General features: G+C 40.4%; 1 protein-coding gene across 24 annotated transcripts in view; it reads right to left on the minus strand.

Annotated features, from left to right (window-relative positions):
* The window catches only part of CAMK2D (calcium/calmodulin dependent protein kinase II delta), a 120422-nt gene that overhangs the window by 47268 nt on the left and 50997 nt on the right, over positions 1–22157 (minus strand). For 23 of the 24 annotated variants that reach the window (XM_058839115.1, XM_058839116.1, XM_058839114.1 and 20 more), the window contains exon 5: positions 6088–6142. In XM_058839115.1, coding sequence (XP_058695098.1) covers positions 6088–6142 — 55 coding nt within the window. Of the gene's footprint in view, positions 1–6087; positions 6143–17368; positions 17478–22157 lie in introns of those variants that run through there. The other variant, XM_058839132.1, reaches the window with a different exon arrangement.

Here is a 22157-nt window from a genome sequence, read left to right on the forward strand (position 1 = left end):
GGATGTGGTGGAAGTGTAATCATAAATAGAAAATAAAAGCCAAGGGCAGCAGCATATTGGGCAAGATGCCAGAGATCAGTTATGGATGTCTAAAGGAAGGAGTAAAAACTACAAGCATAAAGGGAGCTGACCAGCCAGGAAAATTGTGGCTGAAGTTCAGGGTAATTTGAACACTGCAATATCAGACAAAAAGGTGAGAAATGCTAGACTACAACAATGCTAAAGGAGGAGAAGGGTCTTTCAGTGTAAGTGAAATCACAACAGAGCGTACCCAGGTGCCAGAGGGGCTGGCTTTTTGTGCTGTGGCAAGAAAGAGCATTACTGAGTGGGAAGGGAAGTATCAGTAGAAGCAGGGTACCTTAATCAATTTAACAGCAGATTTTCCCTAGAAAATTTTCATTTATCTTTGTGGAGAAAGTAGGAATAACTTAGTTAAAGCACCACTGAAAATAAGCTAAGTACAAGGACACAACTCTATGATCCTGGGGCCAGTAGCAGAAGCGGCTGTGTATCGCTGCACACTCAGGAGCTCACTGTGCAATCAGTGGTTTACTGGTAGAAAGTGGTTAAAAAGAAATAAAACTGTGATTTTATATCCCAAAGATCACGGTCCAGAATGAGCCCTGAGCAGGATGATACAACAATCATGGACTGCATCTGAAATAGGGTGACAGCAATGTCCTCAAGCACAGCAGTAAAATCCCTCCTCATGTTGTACCAGTTCTGGTCACTCAAACTCAGAAAAGGGAACTGGAAACCCAGCATGAACAGAAAAATTGCTACCAGGCTACCCAGTCACTCAATCATCAGATCTCCTCAGAGAAGCAAACCCAGTTTAGCTGGGCAAAACAAAGGTTAAGAGAGATTAAAATAAATACTCCAGACGAGCATAAGCCTGGATCTCCCCAAAGGGGAGTTGTGAGGGATAATATTGGTACAGTAACACATGAACATAAAATATCTATGAGTAAATAAAGGTTAAAATCAGGATAAGAGTTCTAGCAATCCCTGTAAGATGGAGATTAATGAGTTTTTAAATAATTTAATAAAACTTGTCTGCCTGTGTCACAAGAGGGGACTCAGCACAGCAGGACAACTTCCTGTAACATTTCTCTCCTATAGTATAAGCTATACACTAGCATATACTAGACTGGCACAGCTAAATGCAATTCTTCACATATACAGGTGCTTACATACATAATTCCTAAATGAGAGATCAATGTTTGTATTTCATTACTGGTTACGAATGAGAATATTAGCACATTACATTTCAAATAAATTCCCAAACGTACAAGCTTGAGTGCACAACAAGATACTTAAAGATTGAGATGCTTCAAAATCTATACTACAGTGAACACAATTACTATTGAATACAATTCAGTTTATTAGGATTAAAAAATTAAAGCTGAGAACACTTGCAATGTTCAGAACTGTAATGTTCACTTGCAAACTGCTGTACTAACACTTTGTTGAGGAACTCAGTTTTCAGTCACATTAAGTGATGACAGAAATGCCCTGCTCAACCATCAGCCCTGCTCCTTTCTTGGAGAAGGCCAGTTCAAGAACTTGATTTTCATTATTTCATTTATATTTGGGTTACACCATACTTTTTCTGAGTTTACACCTTACTGACTCCCAACACAGAGACTTTCAGGAATGCTATTTTGTACAAAAGTCTGCAGTAAAATCTTGAGGAGGTAAAGTAGATTGCTGCTCAATTTGTATTCTCTTTCTTTTTGTCTTCTACCTTCCAGAGACTGGCTTTGGTTGCTGTAGCACAAAATGTTTGACTGATGCATATTTTGACAGTCTTGCGTAACTCCTTTTTGCATATGTATTTGTCTGCCACAGTTCTGGTAAAGAGGAATAATTCTCACTTTGTGATGAATGAAAAAACAAAGCATCCTTTGATCTTACTCTTTCTTGAAACACTTATTTTTGATCCAAACCAAAGAAAGAAACCAAGAATCTTTAGTCATCAAAGTGCCTTTCAGTGGAAGAGAATACCAAATTGATGTTTGTTCTTCTCCAGCACAGAGGGAGGAATGGGATATGAAATCTTACTTGCTGACACTAAACATTTGCTTGGTATTCACAGCCACTGTTAAACAATGAAAAGATTAAAGCAGGAACAGAGCAGGTGAATTTCAGTGACAACCAAACAAGCAGTCAGCAATTCCCATGCTCTGTCACTCTGAAGAATACCTTAGGAACAGCTCTCCCAAAAGATCTGAATGGCCACAATGAAGGCAGGCAGAGCATGAGGAGAGGACAGAAGCCACCTGCACGTTCTGAGCCCCTGGGCAAACCATGACAGCCGTGCTCGTGGCCTTGGCACACGCAGTGTGTCCCTGCAGCAATAAAGGTCACTGACATCACAGTGTGGGACAGCCTGCAGCTTCTGGAAAGCCACTCACAAATGACTTTGGTCCTTCACTATAAAGCTACATGAGCAGGTGCCAAGGTACAATCTCCCCGCAGGATACAAATGGGAACGGATCTCAAGGCCTTTCTGACACAGATCTCTATCTGGATCCTGTGAAGTTGCATTTCATGACAGGCCATTCATTATATAAGTTCCAGTAACTTAAAGGATACAACCTAAAAGCTGCTGGTTTGGACAAATTGCTATGGTTCTTTGGTGATTTTTCAGAGGAGCAGACTAAAGTGGGGACAAATAAAGCACATGGGTTTGTTTACACAAAAGAGGTACAAGCAGCACATAGAAACACCAAGGCCCTCTGCACCACTTCGAGAAAAACTGCTGGTTTATATTTGCACATGTAAGAGAATAATTAAAAGAAACACACAAATTAGCACAGACAGCTAAATCAACCCTCTGCTGATGATCATACTGGCATGGTTTCCTCCTAGCTCACATTTATTTCTTCAATTGCCTTCATAATGGAGCTGGGAGGAAGCATCATATCCTGGCCACAGAATTATTAACTTCATTCTGTGGCCCTTCTACTTCTGAAATCGAGGCCCAGACTTTTACCTGAGGCAAACACTGTTTTGCAAATTAGGCTACTTTTTTTTGTATTTTCTATTTATTCTACACATTATGGTCCCTGCACTTAGAATCCAAAAGCAAGGCCAGGATTCTTAATGTACCAATTGTTGCATCTCATCAAGTGCATTAAAACGGGAGACACTGAAAATAGAGAATCTCATTGACTTGCACAAGAGAGTCTTCAAGTGCTACAGCTGTTTCCATTCAGATATGGCAATTAATACTGACAGAATTGATTGGATTTGAACTCATCTAACATCATTAACACTGAAGACAGTCTCATTCGTGCTTAGCAACTGAAATGGTCCCACAGACGCAAATCCTGACTGCAGCTGCCTTAACCAATAGGGAAGGGGAGCAAAAACCTCATGAAGTCCATTATTAAATTCATGAAGTTCATTGTTCAGTACCCATTTTCCACAGGGATTTCCAGACTCCCACCTTCCCATGTGACACCAGAACTGTTCACCCAAATGCAGGTCTGTAACACAGTACATTAAACCCTGTTTCCTTCTCCAGATAAAAGCACAGCCTGAGGTATACAAGTGAAGCAACAGGCTGCAGACATCTCTATGACATTTAATCCAAAGAGATTATTAGACATTCAAAATAGAAAGTAACAACGATTGTTTTTTCTATCCACAGAAAGGGCAGTCCTCCCCTTCACTTTCTTACGTGGGCTGAAGACTGAAAGAAATTTCTGAGGAAACAGTCACACTGAATCCCACACAGTCTGCAAGAAATCATTAAGAAAATGACATGATGGCATGTGTGGGTGGAGTGACAGTGTTACACCACAGTCAGGCTCCTGCTGAATAAAAACTAAATTAAGAAAAAGCAGGTTCTTGGCTTGTGTGTTCAAAAAGTGCATACGGTACCTTTCTATCATGCGAGCTTTCATCCACTTGTCAACAGGGCAGTAATCACATGGTTGTAAAAGGTGAAGTTTCACTAATTAATAATATTAGTGAGCATTAAAGCAATGATTTCCTAATTTGAATGTGAACTAATTAACTGTGAGCAGGCATTCTCAGTCATTTGGCAAAAGCTCCTCAAGAATGCGACCTGTTGCTTCTCCAAAGACAATGATCAGTCGGCAACATCACTGTCTCTGCCATTTAGATATATTTTCTTTTTTACAAATAAATAGTTTTTACAAAAACCTCTAACCACGTGGTCAAAATATGAAAGCTTTGTAAGTTATGTTTGAGGCTGTTTCTCTGTTTGTCCTGAATGGGGGAAGTTCCAGCCAAGGGAGAACATTTCCTGTGGAATTTAGTTTCCTGCCAAGGCAGTATCTTTAGGTTAGGCATTAACATTTTACTGCACAACACAGGCTTCCATTTGCTCCCTTACTACTGAGATCTAGATACTGTTATCTACAACTTCAAAGTTGTTCAAATGTTCTAGTTCACATCACAATCACAACCCCCTGAGATAAGTCTGGCATTATATATTAAATTTAAGGCAGATGTGGACTGTTATAGTATATATAATATATATAGCTCTATACTATAACATGTTATAGTATGCCACAGTTTCTCACAGTACAGCAGTACAACAACTAAAAATAAAGAGCCACTGGCTGTTAAAAGGGATATTGTCCCTCGAACTAACAACTCTACATGTACTTCTTAGAAATGCTGTGAATGAAGCTTTTTCCAATTCCACAACGAAAGAAATCCTTTGTAGCCCTTAAGGAAAAAAAAAAAGCAAAACAAACCCCAGTGCATGTCGGAATAAATATGTGTGCTGTGCCCTGGAGCCATTTCCAAGCCAACAGTCAGAGCACTTACCTGGGATAGACACAAATCACATCCAAGCTTCTGTTCAGCCCGGTAAGGATTTGAGTCCTGAATCCCCAGTGCCTTCACTTCAGACACATTATTTAATATTTGTGTATTTCTAGCCTGAAATCTAGTGCTGAAGAAGTCTTTACAGATGGCTTTAAAAGAAGTTAAGCCAGAAAGTAAACCAGCATGTAACCTGAACATGAAAGCACATAATTGCTTGTGTAAAGGAAGATTCAGGTTCTAACCTAGCCACGCTGAATGCAAATACTTCTGTTTATATGCTTAGAAACTAATTAATAGAGATATTTCCCATCTCTGGGGAAATAATGTATTCTCATTCTAAGCAGCAAAACCACAGGGGGTCTAAGAAAGCTCTTCAAGTAGTTAGGCAGGTGTGTTGTCTGTTAAACCATAAACTGCCCTGGAAAAATTTACAGTTTAAAGAGATAATTTTGCTGAAGTCAGTTTTGCAATACAATTCCTTCCATTCAGGTTTGTCCATATCCAAAACCATAAGCAATAATTTTTCAAGCGGGTGGAAAAGCTTGCCCATCCCAGGGAAGAATGAGGAAATCAGTTTCTCTTTTCAAGTTAAGAGCCTGAGATACACAGTTCATGCTGTCACTATCCCAGCTCCCATTAAACAGCTTTATCTGGAGAAAAAAAGCTCCTTACAGGCCCAGCTGCTACATGAACAACTCATGGGACAAATTCCTAAAGCAAAACAGGATCTCAGTAGGAAACTTCCTTTCTAGGTGCTGGGCACTTTACATTCTGTGTGATGTCAAAATCAAACATTATAAAGCAGTAAGGTATCAGTCAGGAATGAAATACTAAAAGAATCTTTCCCTCTCTAAACTCAGGCTTACCTTTTTAATCCAGCAGTGGAGATTTTCTGGAGAAAAATTAATGTTCCACATGCTTTTTTTAACCTCTCCTTTAGACAACTGGCTTGCAGCAAATATTTTTTTCGGAGTTGATCTTTGCTTCATTTTGGCAAGAGTCACACAACCTTTACTTACATACCTACACTTTACATTAAAATCCACTTCCCCAGTGGATTTTTACTAGTTTTTAAATTGGAATCCTTAGAGTGATGCTGACAAAAGAGTTCTTGCACATGCAAATGACCAAATATGTTCCTGTCCTTCCGGATGTTTCCGACATGTGTCCAGCTCCTTGCACCAGAACCATGCATCTATCTTGTGAGATTGCACTCATATCTCCAACTTTGAACAACACATCCCCAACATGCTAAACAAATGCAAAACAAATACTTACAAGTCAAAGACTAAGTAATGGAATCCTTCTTCTGATATGCTGTCATGGAGCCGCACTATGGAAAGGGGGAAGAAAAGATAAACACCAGTCACCTTTTCCATGTCTTTGATGGGGGGGTTATAATTCTACTGCAGAGCTGATATTGCATCTCTCTGTGTTCTCAGCTGTGGGGTTTGTTTTCAACTCCCTACCCTCAGAATCACCTTTTCCATAGCTCTTAACTTTGCTGATGTCACATAACCTTTTTCTCAGCACTATTACATCTTAGAAGTTGTAAATAAAACAGATGAGGAAAAACCCCCACAATAAGTCACAAATTTCAGCAGAGTAACAACCTTTCAGGGCTTGCTAACAATTCTTCACAGATACCATGAAGAGTTGCAAAGAGAGAAATCTCCTGGCCAGCCTAGAGCACCCTAACTAAGCCCCCATGCCATGTTTACATACTCCTGTGTCCATATCTAAAGCTTTCACTATGAATGTGCTAGTGAGCTGCAGAATCTTCCCCTCAAATTTTAAGAATTCACACCACATCGTGGTACAATTATGAATTAAGCCCTGTGGTTTTCCTTAATTATTTTAAATGAAATTGCAATTTTCAGAAGTAATACAGGAAGCTTTGTCAGTAGTTTGATCCAAATAATTATCACTTATAGAATCAAATGAAAGTCATGGTACCCTAAAAGTGATCTGTGTTCAAAGCTGAGCTGAGGAAGAAAGTGTAGAAGAAAAGCAATTTCAGATCTCCCCAGATGGTAACTTTCTGTATTAATCATTTTTTATACATGACAAACAAACATGACTTTTTAACTTAATAATATTTAGCCCAGAGAAACATCTTGTGTTTACACAATACTGAAGAGAAAACCAGCTCTTGGCTGACTCAGTGTGCAGAGCTCATGATGATTCACAAGAGCCAAGTAGGTCTAAATCAGAGTTTGTGGTTTTGGCTGGTTCTGTATTTCAGATTACTCCATGTTTTTATGAAGGGCCAAGCCAACACCACTCTCCACCCACCCAGAAAACCCCCAAATCAGCTTTCTGTCTGCTTGCATTGACCTGAGCTTTCAACACCCCAAAATGTCTTGTCTTTAAAGCAAACCAAGTGTGGGATGAGACACCACGTCCCAGCTTAGAAGAGCATCCTCACATTCCCAGCTGAGGACAGAGATCCCTAAAACATCTGGCTGTTGGGCACATTGCTTTGTACAGCAGCATCAAAGATACTGCTCGTGAAACGGGATTTAGTGCAGACCCTTGGGGATGTCACAGATGCTACACAGCCCTAAATCTGTACAATTTGGAGTGCAGCTGGTCTCCTTTGTGTATACATCTCCAAAAAAGTTTACAGCTCTTAAAGCTTCAATACACAGCAAATGATACCTTTTGCTAGGAAAGTCCTGTTCATGAAATAGATTAGTAAGAACTCAAAGCACGGCTTTTTCAATTCAGAGCAATATTCTCCTCTGTCATATCCCTGTTACCAAGCAGGCCAGGATGGCACCATGGGAAGAGGCTTCTCTAGCTTTGGTGTCTGCCTGAAGCAGGAGGTGCTCTCACTTTGTCACTTCCTTCTCAAGAACAGGACTTGGTTCCAAGTGCCTGCAGGAGCATGGATCTGTCCCTCTGGACTAGAAAGAGGCTCTTATTTGAGATGATGGAAGATGTGCTGCTCAGCCTGGGGAGCTTAATTCCTTGCTAGCCAAACTGGAGTCTGACATGTCTTCAAAGATATCTTCTTCAAGGATCACATTCTTTCTTTTCCTTTCCTCCCAAATTCCTGAATCACAGAAGTGAGATGGAACAATTCCTTCTGTGAATCAGGATCATACGCCTCTGATTGTTTCTGAAAAGGAAAACAGGCTGAGGCAGCCAGGGAAGATGGGAGCTGCCTTTTGGCAAGTGCTTATGTTGGCATCTTTGGTCAATCCAGGCACACATCTACAGAGGGAAAATGCCAAATAAGAGAGGGCAGAGGAGAGGGATCCCTGGTGCAGACAAGGCTGAGTGCAGAGCCAAGGGTGCCCACTGGCACTGGGGCTAATCCAGCACGGCCCAGACATCCTGCCTGCACTCAGCCTGCCCTGGGAAAGACAAGGGATGCTGGGATGACAATTTAAGAAGATACTCACAAAGTTTAAGAGGGGATGCACAAGAAGTATTTGTGCAGTCACTGCAGACAGATACAGCTCTTCACACACACCTATCAAGCAGGACTCAGGCACGACAAACCAAAAGGCAGCAATTACAGAGATTATTCATCCAATATAATAACTCCCATCAGAAGCTCACACTGTCATTCCTGTTTCTCCAGAGTCACAAAGCATTCATCAGTAGTAACAGTTCCATTTATCTTTTCTGAAAGGATTTCAGTTAAGCCAAATCATTATTAACTGCAAATATTCCATCAGTGCTGTTATCAATAAACACGTGAGAGGGCAGAAAGGAAACTGGGGTAACTCCTTTTCCTCCTGCCTGCTGTAGCTCTGTAGTCACTCTCCTTTTCACTAGCTTCCAGAGAATGTGCTTAAGAAGCTCAGACAAAGTTGTTGCTCCTGAGCAAACCCCTTGGAATGCCTGACAGGAACCCGGGGAACTTACAGCCCTTCCTTCTGGAAAAATACTGTAGGCCCACAAAACATCAGGAATACCCCAGCTTTGGCTTCAGCACTGATTTTCACCTGAAATACTTTCCAATCATCACACTGGAAATACCCTAATAAGAATTTTAGGGAGAACTCCTATAAGCTTGATTATCTTCCATTTAGCCATTAGTCACATTTAGTCACATCCAATCTAGCTGGAAAATAAAATGATCTCCTCTGTATGACTTTTTGTGCTGAACTGCACTATTTTGTGCCTATCCCACAGAAAACAGCTTGATATAATGGCCAAATAACTTTATGATTTCCTTTTTGAATTTCTGCCTTTAAGAAAAAAAAAAATCAAATCAAAATAATAGTATTCCACATCCTTACAGTGAAAACTAAATTTTTCCAGGCAAGGAGTCAAGTCAAACAGTAGACAGAGAAATTCTCAATGACAAAGATGTTTAACCACACCTAAACCTACTGCCTAAAATATTTGTGTGGAACTGCTCATGTGATCATTTTGCTAATTTTAGTATCTGAATTAGTTCCTGTTACAAAGACAAATGATTGGAGAAGACTGAACTTGACACCGAAGTTATGTTGCACAGCAGCTGCACAGATGTGCACTGAGGTGCCAAACTGCCAGGGTGATGCTCCTTGGGGAAAACTGTCTCTCTGTAATCTCACTCATTATGTTTATGAACAGAACGTGGAAAGGAATTAACAGAGTCCATGGTAAAGACACTCTGTTTTCCCTTTGGTACTAAAGATTAAGATCTGTGGAACCCCAGAGTAACTGCGTAGTATCCTGTAACTCTCTGAAGTTTGATGTCTCAAATCAGTGCACCACAAGGAAGTTACAGGGCACATTCATCAGTAGCAGAGGTTAAAAATGGGTTTGAAAGCCACAAAAGCTCATGCCATATTTGCTGAAATATGCAAATTACTTCAAGTTTCTGCTTTCCTGCAATGATGAAAAAGGGAAAAGGATGCTTTCCCTCCATGTTCACTTCTAGAAGTTTATTAGGGTATTTATGCACACCTTACATAGACCACTTATTGAAACTAACAAACACCCCAAACCAAAACCAGCATACTCTTTCAAAAATGAACTTAATTACTTAATGGAAGGAACTTCCTGGAACGGTTTAATTAATCTTGGGGTGTTCCATGAATTGGTACCTGCCTGCCAGTAGATATGGGATAAATTGTTGCATTTGAAAATGAAAAGACAAAAAACAAATTGAAAAAAAAAAACACCTCAGCCACTGAAAAGCTATAACCAGATATGTTCTTACACATATTTGAACCACTCTATTTTCTATTTCAAACACCTGTCTATAAGAATTTTCTGCTGTCCTGTCTCTGACAAAGGAAGGCTTGTGCTCAGCAGAATTGCTTGGCTGAGAAGTGGAAGATCTGCTGTGGCTTAGCACTGTCAGAACTCACATCTTCCTGCAAAGTCACTCTTAGCCACCTTTCCTGTTCTACTGCATAAAGCAAAGCAACGAGGGATGGAAAATAAAGTTACTGCTTGAACTTGACCAGAAACTCCCATGGACATCAGTGCAGGACCCTTTATGGCAGTACCAAGAACCAGGACCGAAATCAGCATTCATCCTACAGCTTTTAATCTGGATCCCAAGGGAAATGTGCTGGGATCCCAAGGTAAACACAATAAACCTGCATGAAGAAGCAGAACAGCGCATGCAAAGGTTTGTGACCCACTGCTCAGGAGTGCTGCTGTTGGCACTGATCTGGCTCCCTTCCAACAACATCTTCACTGCAGCCTCATTCTCGGCGCCTCAGCGCTCCACCGTGTCCCCACATCCTCTTTTGAACGCCTGGGATAAATGGAAGAAATAAGCTCTGCTGAGCCACCAAACCCTTTAAATCAGTGGTGCATAAGAGTCACAGCTATAGCTCCCAGGCAGGGAACTCAGCACGAAAACGGAGTCTGTGCTGTCCTTACTGCTCCTTACACTCACATTTCCTCTCACACAACACTGTTCTGCTGAGACCAGGGAAGCCTGGGGCCCTCTATAATAAAGCTCATCAGGTACAGTAAAGAGAACTTGGAAAATATTAATCAGAGCTGTTACCTAAGAGTCTGAAATATTTAGAGGCTAATCTGGTAAGATTAGTACAGTAGCAATGCTCCAGGGCAGCTGCTTTTTGAACAACACTAAACACAGAATAATGCTTTGCATACCTAAGAAAATAATCCTACCCCATGCTGTCAAACACACCAGCAGTAAAATACAATACTTACAGTCACTAAAGGACTTTATGCAAGTCAGCAGTGCTGTGTACACCATTAACAGGTGCCCTGTATTCAGCAACAGCAAACCAAAACTATCTAACACCCCAATTCCTTCAAAAGGTACTCTTTTTATTACAGTGCAAATTCACAATCATTTAGGGCCAAAAACTTGAGAAAAAAAAACCCTATTCATCTGCATCTCAAAAATTAGTATATTAGGAAATGATGGGAAAAATAACTAGAGAATTTAATTTTTGGAAATACTGCCTTTTCCCCCAAGGCACTGCAACAGCAAGTGTTGAGTCCTATGAACAAAATGCCATATATTCCAAAAACATTAATTTGTGAGCAAAACCCACCCCCATCAAGGCCCTCACAATAAACAGCTGTATTCTGATTAAATGCCAGCCTACTGCATGCATGTGGAGAAGTCACTTTGCCAAAGCGTTAACGTTGGCAAAAGATTCTTGCTACAGAGAAAATGAAAAATTACTTGTCAAAGTAGATAAAAGATCACATTTTGCACGGAGACTAAGTGACTCCAGGTATGGATGTCAAAGTAGATGGCCTCAAATTACCAGCTCTTCTGTCATGGAGACACTCTCGCTTCATTGCTGCTAGCTGAAGACTGACAGTCTGTAAAAATATAATTTCCCAGATAAAATTAGCTAATTTAAAAAAGAACACAAACCCAAGAGCTATTCCAAAACATATAATTCTGTGTTGGTAGTCCCTAGGGAGAGCAGTTGAGATAATTGACTCTTATCTCTTTATCCCACAGGCTTTAGTTGATTTTCAGAGCGCCATAACACAGGTGTGCGTGCATTTCTGTGTGCACACGTGCTCAGAGCAGTTCTGTGGAATCAAATCCTGGATCTGTGATGTTAAAAGGAACAGCTGGAGCTACACACCTTCAATTATTCATGTATGAAAACAGCAAAATTGGATGGAATCGTTGCACAAAAGAATGGGGGACTAAAATGTACACCTGCACCTTCATGTCTTCATTTATTAGAGAACTGTGTCATTTATTGGAAATTTTGTGTTTCAGGGTGAGCCAACTCCTGTTTGCAGCTGAAGGCCTGCTTTTGTAAGTTTAACAAGATTTTTTACAAAGCAACAAAAAGCCTTACAGATGTCATCAGATTAAGCCTTATGAGGATAACTGCATGGATTAAAAGCAAGTCTGACACAAATTTTTGCTATGAGCAAACTGATGTCTCAGCTGCCAGTGTTGATGCTTTAAGCACTAATGTTTTTTAACTATTTTTGCATTCATCAGAACATGTAAGAAGAGGAATAAAGACACAAGAATTTCATGGAGTGTTAACTAATAAAAGGACAAGCTGTAATATAGAGATGTTACATCAATTAAAATTAAAAGGCTCAGGAAAGTATACAGCATACTTTAATGGAGAGAATGCAATTGCCCAATCATTAAAATGAGACTTTATCCCTTTTAATATTTAGAGTGATAAAAATCCCTGTGAATAGGTTTATATAAACAATATGTAGGGCCTACACATGGACAAAATTGGCTACTGGGGAGTTGTAATCATTGGGTAGTAGGACACAGCCTCCCTTCTTGGCTCTCCTCTCTTAAAATACATAAAGAAAGACATATAAACAATTTATATAATGACCACTCAGAGAAGCACGCATGTTTATTTTTTAAATGCTCCCCTTTCATGAAGGCCAAGCCCCAAGGTATTTAAGGGCATCAGCTTAAGAAAACTAAGTTAGTTTATTTTAAATATTTCAAACAAAAAGGAAAGCAGAAAATTGGAATCCTGTGGCATGACTCAAGAGGAACCACAGAAAAGAAACCTCTCACACAGGAGCCAGGTATGCCCCAAGCAGCCTTAAACAATGTTTGCAAAGCAATTACCACTGTATTTAAGGCACCTTTATTAAGTAACAATTACCTTCAGATAACCTAGGCTAAATCTTTAAATCAGTAACAGCAATAATTACATCTAAATTTCCTAAAATTTTTCATTCTTGGCCTTTTTGGTTTTCAGTTTTAAAAGCATTACTTTACCAGAGTAAAGACCATCAAGTAAAACCAAAAGGTGATAACTGTGGATTCAAGGTAACCTAGAAGAACTAAATTGAAAGTTGATTAGAACTGTGTAAAGAAATAAGAAAATATTAAAAAATAGCTTTATTGATGTTTATGTCAGATACCGAACGTTTTAAAAGCTGAGTAATAATCCAATTCTTGTATGCAATTTGATTCCAGTGCCCACTGCTATATAAATATCCTAACAAAAACATATTTGTTATTAATCCCAACTCTGACCAAGGGAGTAGTGAAAACCTAGTACTTGTACATGCAGTCATTGCTTTTTGGTCTCTCACTGCTTTAGGTGAACAAGGGCTCCTACAGTGGGCCCTTCTGGCAAGTGGAGGCACCTAAAGCATTCTGCCCTTCTCCCCTGTTACCCTTCAGATCATTATATTACACCCACATCGTAGCACCATGGAAACTCGGCAGGGCTCAAGAGCCAGCTCTCAGATCTGATGACTGCATTAAACACCCTGTTAATTCCACTCTTCCTGACAGAAATGGCATGCAAATTTATCCTCATTCAACCAAACATTTTGCCCCCTCTCTTTTGGAAGGCTGATGGAAATATGACATTCCTGCCCACTTCTTCCCCCCAAGATGCACAGCACTTCTTCCTTTTACTATTAATACAAAATAAATTAAAATAATTTCAGGCTAAAAATTGAAAAGAATAAAATAAATCCAAACCCAAACTCAGTAGTGACTTAAAATACAAACATTCATTTTCTTAAAGGAAGTTCTTTCAAATCTGTGACTAAACAGGAATTTTCTGCTCTAAAGTAGATGTATTATGGAGAAAATAATTGAAAGAGAAGATGTTTCTAGAACCTATTTGGAAGAGTGTCCTGGTCACTTTGATGCAATATGATCAAGAAATTATGGTAAAGAAGATGTTTTTAACAAACTACCTTCATGAGGAATTTAATAAATGATCATGTAATGCCACAGAGCACATGACTATTTGCTATTTAATGGAATCAATCCTTATTTATTAAGGATTTCCTTTCCCTGAGCTGTGATGCAAATAGCCACAGAGAAAATTCCAGTTGGCTGTTCCGAGGCACTTAACCACTCTAAGAAGCTGAGCAGAACAAAAAGCTGTAACCAATACATTCCAATAAATAAACACTTGTAAACATTTGCACAAGTGCTTTCCATATGGACTGCATGTGTTGGGAAGAACACCACACAATTCCAGTGTTTCCATGAAGGTGTCTCTGCCCTGATTGCTGCTCAAACAGCTCACAAGAACCTGCAGGTCAATGAGCCTGTAAAGAATCTGCCACAGCAGCTTCCCAGGTAAGTGATAATCATGCAGACAGAGCTGTGCTTTTATCACATTACTCATCCCAGACACAGAACTGCTCTGCAAAGCAGCACTGTAAAGCAAATAAGGGAGGCTAATTATGCCTGCAGAAACAAATCCCTGACACTCATGATCAAGGAATCCTGTCACATTTCATTTCAGCTACAACAAAGAACTCCAGCCATATTTCCATGAGGCTAAACTTTCCATTTCCTACAACAGCTTCCAAGCAAGAGCATGCATCTGGAGAGAAAACCAAACCAGCAAACTGCACTGCTAAAACACTGCTGTGATGGGGGACAGAAAACCCAAGTGCACTGGAATTGCCTCATCCAACTCCCAGTGCCAACTGTGGAATGTGAACTAGAGGGGAAAACACTCTCTTGTAGGCTCTGCCCTTAAATCTGTGTTAGACACTGCATAAAATAGGCTGAAGGCAGTTTTTCAGCATATACATACGTACATGTCAAAAGTATCATTACTGTCCTGCTCATCTCCTGAAAATAGAGATATTCAGAAAAAGCTGCTACTGTGCTTTGTCACAGGAACTATATGTAAGACCTTGTAAACAATAAATAACTTTAAAGTTATAAAGCTCATTTTACCTCAAGCTGGAGTAAATAACATTTAAAATGGAAAGCTCATTTTCAAATAAAGTTGTCTCTAGGAATTCTTGCCAACCCTCTCTGTTGGAAGATGACAAAAGAATATACAAGGGAACTTTATTTGCTCTTAATTCTTGTAGACTGTGGAGTGAGCATTACAAATACTTGTTAAGACCTTTGTCTACAAGAGAAAAGTGCTCTCGTTTATGTTATAATGTTGGCATAAAACCAAAGTTTATGCTCTCTTAATTCAGCTTAAAACAAAGCATCAGCTAATTTAAACTGGAACAATTTCCCAGTTTACAGAGCAGTAGGTGGCCGCAAAGAAATAGCTACCTCAGTTTAAAAATAAATTAGCTTTTGATTAATTTGGGAGAGCTTTTATATGCAGACAGACCTAAAATTTTACTTCCTACGTGATAAGTGTAACATTAATTACCACCGTGCTGGAAGTGTTACACTAAGGGAATCCCTGGGACCTGAAATATCGCACATTTGCGGTGAGGATCACGCATCTCATGGTCTTTTCTAAAATAAGTCTAAAGCCCATAAATTACAGTAGGAATGTAGTCACACCCCTCAGTGATGTGGTTACAAACATCAGACACATCTGAGCTCATTTTCTGAAGACCTGTACAAAAGTCAATGAAGCACAACCACCAATTCACTTAATCACAGTAAGGTACCACCTTTGAACAACTGTTTGTTTAGTCTGGTAACAGGACAACCAAATCACTTATCCTCCACTCCAGGGACTAAGACAGACTCCTGTGATGGCAATACTAAGTATCACAATATGGCATTTCAGTGATGAGTATTTTTCCAAATTAAAAACCTAATTTAAAACCAAAAGAAATGTTAAGATAACGGGTCTTCTCTAGAAGCAGACCGAGTCTATATCTTCTCTAAATCATTTCTTGATTATGCTCTATATTATTCTAATGCACAGCAGCCCTTGGAGATCAAAAAATGGTTAATTCTGAAGTGATGGCAGCATTTGGCAGGCCATGGACCTGCTCCAGCAAAAAATTAGTTCCAGGACAATAAAGTCAACTTCAGAGAAAATTCTGTATTTTATGGAATTAACTATTCCTTTCTCATGTTATACAGTACCACTGTAAATTCACCTTCACCCTTCCTTCATCTGATGGGTTTTTTTATGTCTGTGCAAGCAAAGAAGGCTAAAGTCAATTTTACAGGACCAAGTCCCTGAATTTTGTGTTACCAGCTTTGAGGAAAAAGACCTGAAACGGATGCAACAGGCCTAAAGCACGATTGTAGTGACATCTCTGTCATTGGTGCCCTCTTTCACAACCATGAATCCTGAATATTCTGAATGGGAGCAACATGAGCATCCCAGAGACCAGCTCCACCCATCCCACTGCACTTTATCCCCCCTTAATTTGTTTATGGTAACAACAGGGGAAACATAGGGATTGTTTCTTATAGTCACAAAATGTGAAAAAGCACTGGCTGAAAAGTGTCAAAGAAGAAAAAAGTCAGGTTAGGTAACTGCTCTCCTGTTCCCATCTGTGTGGTCCATCCATCCAAACCTCTCTCTAACCTGGAGAACCAAAGGCCTCTACAATTACCCCAGACAACATTTAAGCAGCAGGAGCTCACAGTAAGTTAACAGAGCGAAACACTGTGAGACTCTAAGTACTATGCCCAGACAGAGTGTTCCCATAATGATCCCACTCCATCTCTATCCACTGGGCTGGGCTCAAAACCATCTGTATTATTTTCTGAGTGAACGTGCCTTCCTCCTCTATCAATTAACTATCACAGTAAGTCATGCTACCACAGCTGAAGACAACTATAAATTACTGTCATTTCCCTAACGTGCAGATTCACAAGTGAATGATGATCCCAAATGATTCCAAGTGTTTGTTTTACAAAAAGCAGGGAATGCATATTGACTTAATAGATGACAAACTTGAGGCTTATGATGAGAAACTGCCATTGTCTTTTAATCACAGTCTGACAATAAATCAAAATTAGAGAGCTTGTCCTGTCCTGTGGGACCATTTGTAAGATTGTAATTAGCTCAGTGACAACCCACATAAACTTGGATGGAAATGCTGCAGGAGAGAGCTGAACCCAGTCTGTATTCACAAACCCAGACTACTAGCTGCAGTTGAAATCTCCTTCTAAATACTCCTCTCATTTAACACATCCAGTAACTCCCAAAATACATATATGCTACACAAGATAGCTGCAAGCCAGTCAGCTGCAATTGTGGTTTTACATCATCGAGTCCTTCCCGGCAAGACTGCACAGTCCAACTCAACACAAGCCCAGCACTAACACCATCAGACCAAGTAGAAATTGCTGAAACATGATTAACTAACTCTCAAGGTCACCTAGTAAATAAATGCACACCAAATTATTAATTAAACAGCACTACTTGGGTGGTACAATCGCTGAGACACGAGTGCTACTCACTGCTGTGCAGCACAGGGGCAGGAGCTGTGGATTTGATTACAATGCAATACCAGAACATCTTCAGTGCACAGGTATCAGGAGCAGAGTGTCATGCTCAGCCCAGTATGGCTAGAAAGAAAAGCTGGATGCATTTAAAGGAGACAGACATGTAGAGGACAAACTAAAATTAGAAGCCCATTCCCATGGGCAGTCCATGAGAATACTAACACCCTGGTGAAACCACTATAAAAAGAACTTCCAAATTTGGAAGGTGACTAGGAGGAGAGAGGTATCATTAAACCCCTCTCAACTGAAAAAAATGCCTGGATCAGCAATTTTGCAGGAGTAGAAAAGTCTCCAGTGCCGAAATCTGAAAAAGGCCAGCCTGAACTGAGCAATTATGAGCTATTTATCCACTGCCAGTGATGGAGGTTGGTGTTATTTGCAGGGTCAGAGGATTCACTCCGTGCCAGGATGCAGCAGAAAGATGAGGAGCAGACCAGCTTGCATCCTTTGCAATGCCATGCCTTTGGCATGGATACTCCCAACAGCAGTGCAACAAAACCAGGGTGAAAAGGGTATTTGTGACTTTAAAAGCAGAAGTTTGAAGGAGCAAGCCCTGATTTTCCATGTGCTGTTTCCAACATCTAAGATACTATAAAATCTCTTATTGAAGTGGCATTCCATTAAGAAAGATGTAGTAGATGCATATAAAATGCAAAACATAAGCAGAAAATGGATTTCTGCATGTGCCATGGCACAGACAAGTTCAGCCTACAAATACAAGTACAGCTCTTCCAAATCCTCATCTTGGAAATCCTGCAATCCAAAGAGTCTGTTGCTGTTTATAGTTTTTAGTCAAATTACACTTTCTTTAGAAATTTATGTCACAATATTTAAAAATGAATGCAAATGCAATTTTAAGAAAAAAACAAACAGGGATGCAGCTATATTGGGGAATATCCACTTTTCCTTTCAGTACCTGGTTTGCTGATCTGCAGGAAAAACTGAAATAAGTCTTCTCCGGGGGGCAAATGGCAAGACAAGAGGCCACAGCCACATGCTGGAGTCTGGAAAATCCCAGCTAGGCACAGAGTTATTTATCTTTTATGTGGATAGGAAGGTGATCAAACACTGGAGAGGTGCCTGGAGCGGCTGGGCCATCTCCTTCTCTGCAGAGTTTCCAGACTCAGCAGGATGGGCTCTGATTTACCTAAATTTACTGGACACAGTTTGAGCAGGGAGTTGGGACTGGATACCTTCCAGAGATCCCTTCCAACCCACATGATTCCATGATCCATGACATTTTCTTGCAGAGGGCTGGGTATGCAAGTAAAGCAAGATGTCTGTGCAGATGGGAGTAGCCCCACAGATTGACTCTCCTAATGAGGTCCCTGGTTTGGTACCGCCTCTGGAAAAGGAGCAAAGACATTCCAAAGCTCCAGAGTGAGCTCCCAAAGCACCACTCCTGATTTTTGGTTGCAAAGTCAATACATGACCCAGGGTCCAAACTCAGGAGTCCTCCCTTTTGCCTCTTTCTGCTCCCAGCTCACATGCCCAGCATTTCCCCGTCCTGTTCCTTCTCTCTGCCCCCATGTGTGAACAGATCCTTTTCTGTTTGCCACGGGGAAAAGGTGGGGGATGAGATGGGATGTGGCTCTCAGGTGGGACAGACAGCCCAGCACTTTCTCCTTGGAGGCACTTTATCCAGAAGCAGGGTGACAGCTCACCCACCATGGGTTAGGATGCCAAACACTCCAAATGGGCAGATTTAGGCTGCCTGGGAAAGAAATGCTGCCTGAATGTTAATTCCTTATTTTCTCTAGGGAAAGGGAACAAGACAAAAGCGTCCCACAGAGTGGGTTCAGCCCAGAGCCACAAATGCCAAGGCTGAGGCAGGATTATCACAGAAAACACACGACAAGTTTTACCACCCCTGCAGGAGCTGCTCCAATGCCATCAAGTGATGCCCATCCACACCACCCAATATTCTGCAACCTGTTTTCAGTTGGGGGTTGGTTTTTCCTCACCCTCAGACCAAGTAAAGGTTCCCAATATTTGGGTATCAATCCAAGAACCAGTGCAGAATTCACCAATTACACCATCAGCAACATAAACTATAAAAGCAAAGAAAACAGAACTTTCAATATCCCCTAAAAATGCACTAAAAATGTCTGTGCTAGCTTTACTGAAAGAAAAAGCTTAGTTTAGCTGAAGTAGTAGAGATGTCTGTTTTTGGAGGAAAGAGTCCAGAGGAAAATTACATATTTGTGGTTTAGCTGGGAGTCATGATGTCTATCCGTATGCATAACACGTGGTTGCAGATTCATAACAAACAAAGCTTTCAAACAACAAAAAAATGTAAGTTCTGAGAGATCCATCTTGTGTGTGCAGAGAGAGAACAATTCCTTTCAGTCGAGCTTATTCCATGGCTCTTGAAGTCAGCAATGCAGCCAATTATCAAACTCTTCATTCCAGGAAACACAGAGAAAGTAAAGCAGAACAAGAGATGAAAATTCAAGTGGGAAGTGTGGCAGCCACCCCAGTCCTCACCCCCCAGAGCAGGATCCTCAAGAGAGGTGTTTAAATTCCACTTCCCATTTCTCTGGATTACTCTGTTTTACATTTAAAATGACTGGCTGCAAAAGTGGAGTGGACTTCAGGGAAAGAAAAAATGTTTAGGAGAATCTGGATACACTACGAAAAGAACTTGCATGCATTTAAGGAAACAGACAAACAGAGGCTTAAGTGGAGATGGAAAATGCTTCAAGATCTGGTTCATACTTGATTTATATTGAATCATTACCTATTTTGGTGCAAATTAGGCATGTACTTTCTGAGGCAAAAAATTACAAAACTGGTGGCAAACCTTAGCGAAACCTCATTTCCTCGGTCTATTATGGATACCGCTACAGTTATCAGGGATATTACAGCCAGCAATGCTTCACTTGAGCTAAAATAACCTTGTGCTCCATTAAAAGGAAAGAGAATTAATGTAGCATGGCAAAGAGTGGTGTCATTGTCTGCACTCAAAGACATTTTTATGCTTCACAGTAACCCAGAAAAGCAAAACTTAAAGATGCAATGCCACTCTTAGCAGACTAGAAGGATTCTGCTGCAAACAAAAGAGACAAAAGCTGTAACAGGGAATAAAGCTGCCTTCCCCCTACTTTGCTGGCACACTCAGACCACATTATCTGATGCTTCATATGGCTCATGCTGAAAATCACTGACACATTGATTAGCACCACATAACTTACAGTCTTTTAACTACTGCGGGGTTTGATACTCCACTCACTTCAGGGCCACCAACAGCTCTACACAAAGAGCCTTCCACACCAAATCCTTACAACAACACAAGTGAAAACTTTCAGCCTTTTCTTCTTCAACATCAACATACATTCACAACAACTTCACCAACTCAAAGGAATCAGATGCACAGCAGTAATAAAAACTGCTGAGAAGGAGAAAGCCTGCAGAAAACCCAGCTGCAACAAACCCCACTATGCCCCCCTGTGTGCTCTTGCCTGGTGCAGTCTCGTTCCAGTACATTTAATTTCACAAATAGCAACTGCAAAACCAGCTTCTGTATTCTGTTGTTGCACTCCACTAGTCAGTTACTTGCTGTAGCCATGGCTGACTTTAAACATTCAAATCTGATATTTTATAATACTCATTAAATTGGCCCTTACATTAAATATATCATGTCATATCACTGGTTTATTTGGTTTCTTGATATTTTATTTTAATCCTCTCAAGGAGTGAATGGTTCACCTTATGCATCACGGAAATTGCAAATTTAATTAATTCAACAGAATGGATGAGATTTAAAATTGTTGAAGTGATCAGCTCATCTAAGCAATAAAAATAATTAAAGGAAGTGAGATTCTCTAATACATCAGTCCCATGCAAACTAGAGCTTTATATTTATAGAAAAAGTTCTATTTATTTAGTTGTACAGCTATAGTTAATACATCCCTGGGGACCATACTTATTGAGCATAAATTGATATAGCTGGGGATTAGTTTGATTTTCACCGCATCAGAAATCAACTATATATTTTTGACACGAAGTAAAACCTTAAATTAAGCTCAGAGAAATAAGTGTGCTCAGGAACTACATTTGCTCAACTTGAACAGGCCTGATTTTTACTCTGTGTTTGGTTTAGAGAGTAACTTAACTAATACCAGCTGAGCTACTCACAACTGTGCCACAGTAAGACAAAAGCAATTCAGAAAGGAGTTAATGCATCCACATTTTCTATACATTGATAGTGTTTCTCTTGAGATTCTTGGGACTTTATGCATACTTGGCGAATACAAATATAGAGGACATGTTGTGCACAAAGTCACAACCCCCCCTACATATCTTGAATTATCCTCTGTTCAAAAACGACAAGGCAATGTGCAGTTTCTTATTTTCCCCCGCGTGAGGAATTTAACCACTTCAGTGCTCATGCTTTGTGTTACGGTGGGGAGAGGAAGTGACCCCAAAATGCAGGCTTTTCCTACCTGTGGCAAAAGGAGTAAGCTGGACACCAGCACAGAGTGTGGAGCAGTGCCAAGCAGGGGTGATACCCATTTCCTGAGCCATTGATGAGAAGTTCCCAGCTCAAAGCATGGAAAGGAGCAGACTCCAAGTGGACACCAACACACTCATGAAACCAGAGTAGGGATTTGTCTTTCTTCCTGTGTGCCAGTCTGTTCTGAATCCAGGCTGCCTCTTGGCCTGCTGTAACACCAGCCTGCCTTGGGAAGATGCTGCCCCATGCTCCCATCTGCTGGTGCAGCTCCAGTTGTTCAAGGAGCAG

Source organism: Poecile atricapillus, chromosome 4, assembly GCF_030490865.1.
Source record: "Poecile atricapillus isolate bPoeAtr1 chromosome 4, bPoeAtr1.hap1, whole genome shotgun sequence".
NCBI classification, from domain to species: Eukaryota; Metazoa; Chordata; class Aves; order Passeriformes; family Paridae; genus Poecile; species Poecile atricapillus.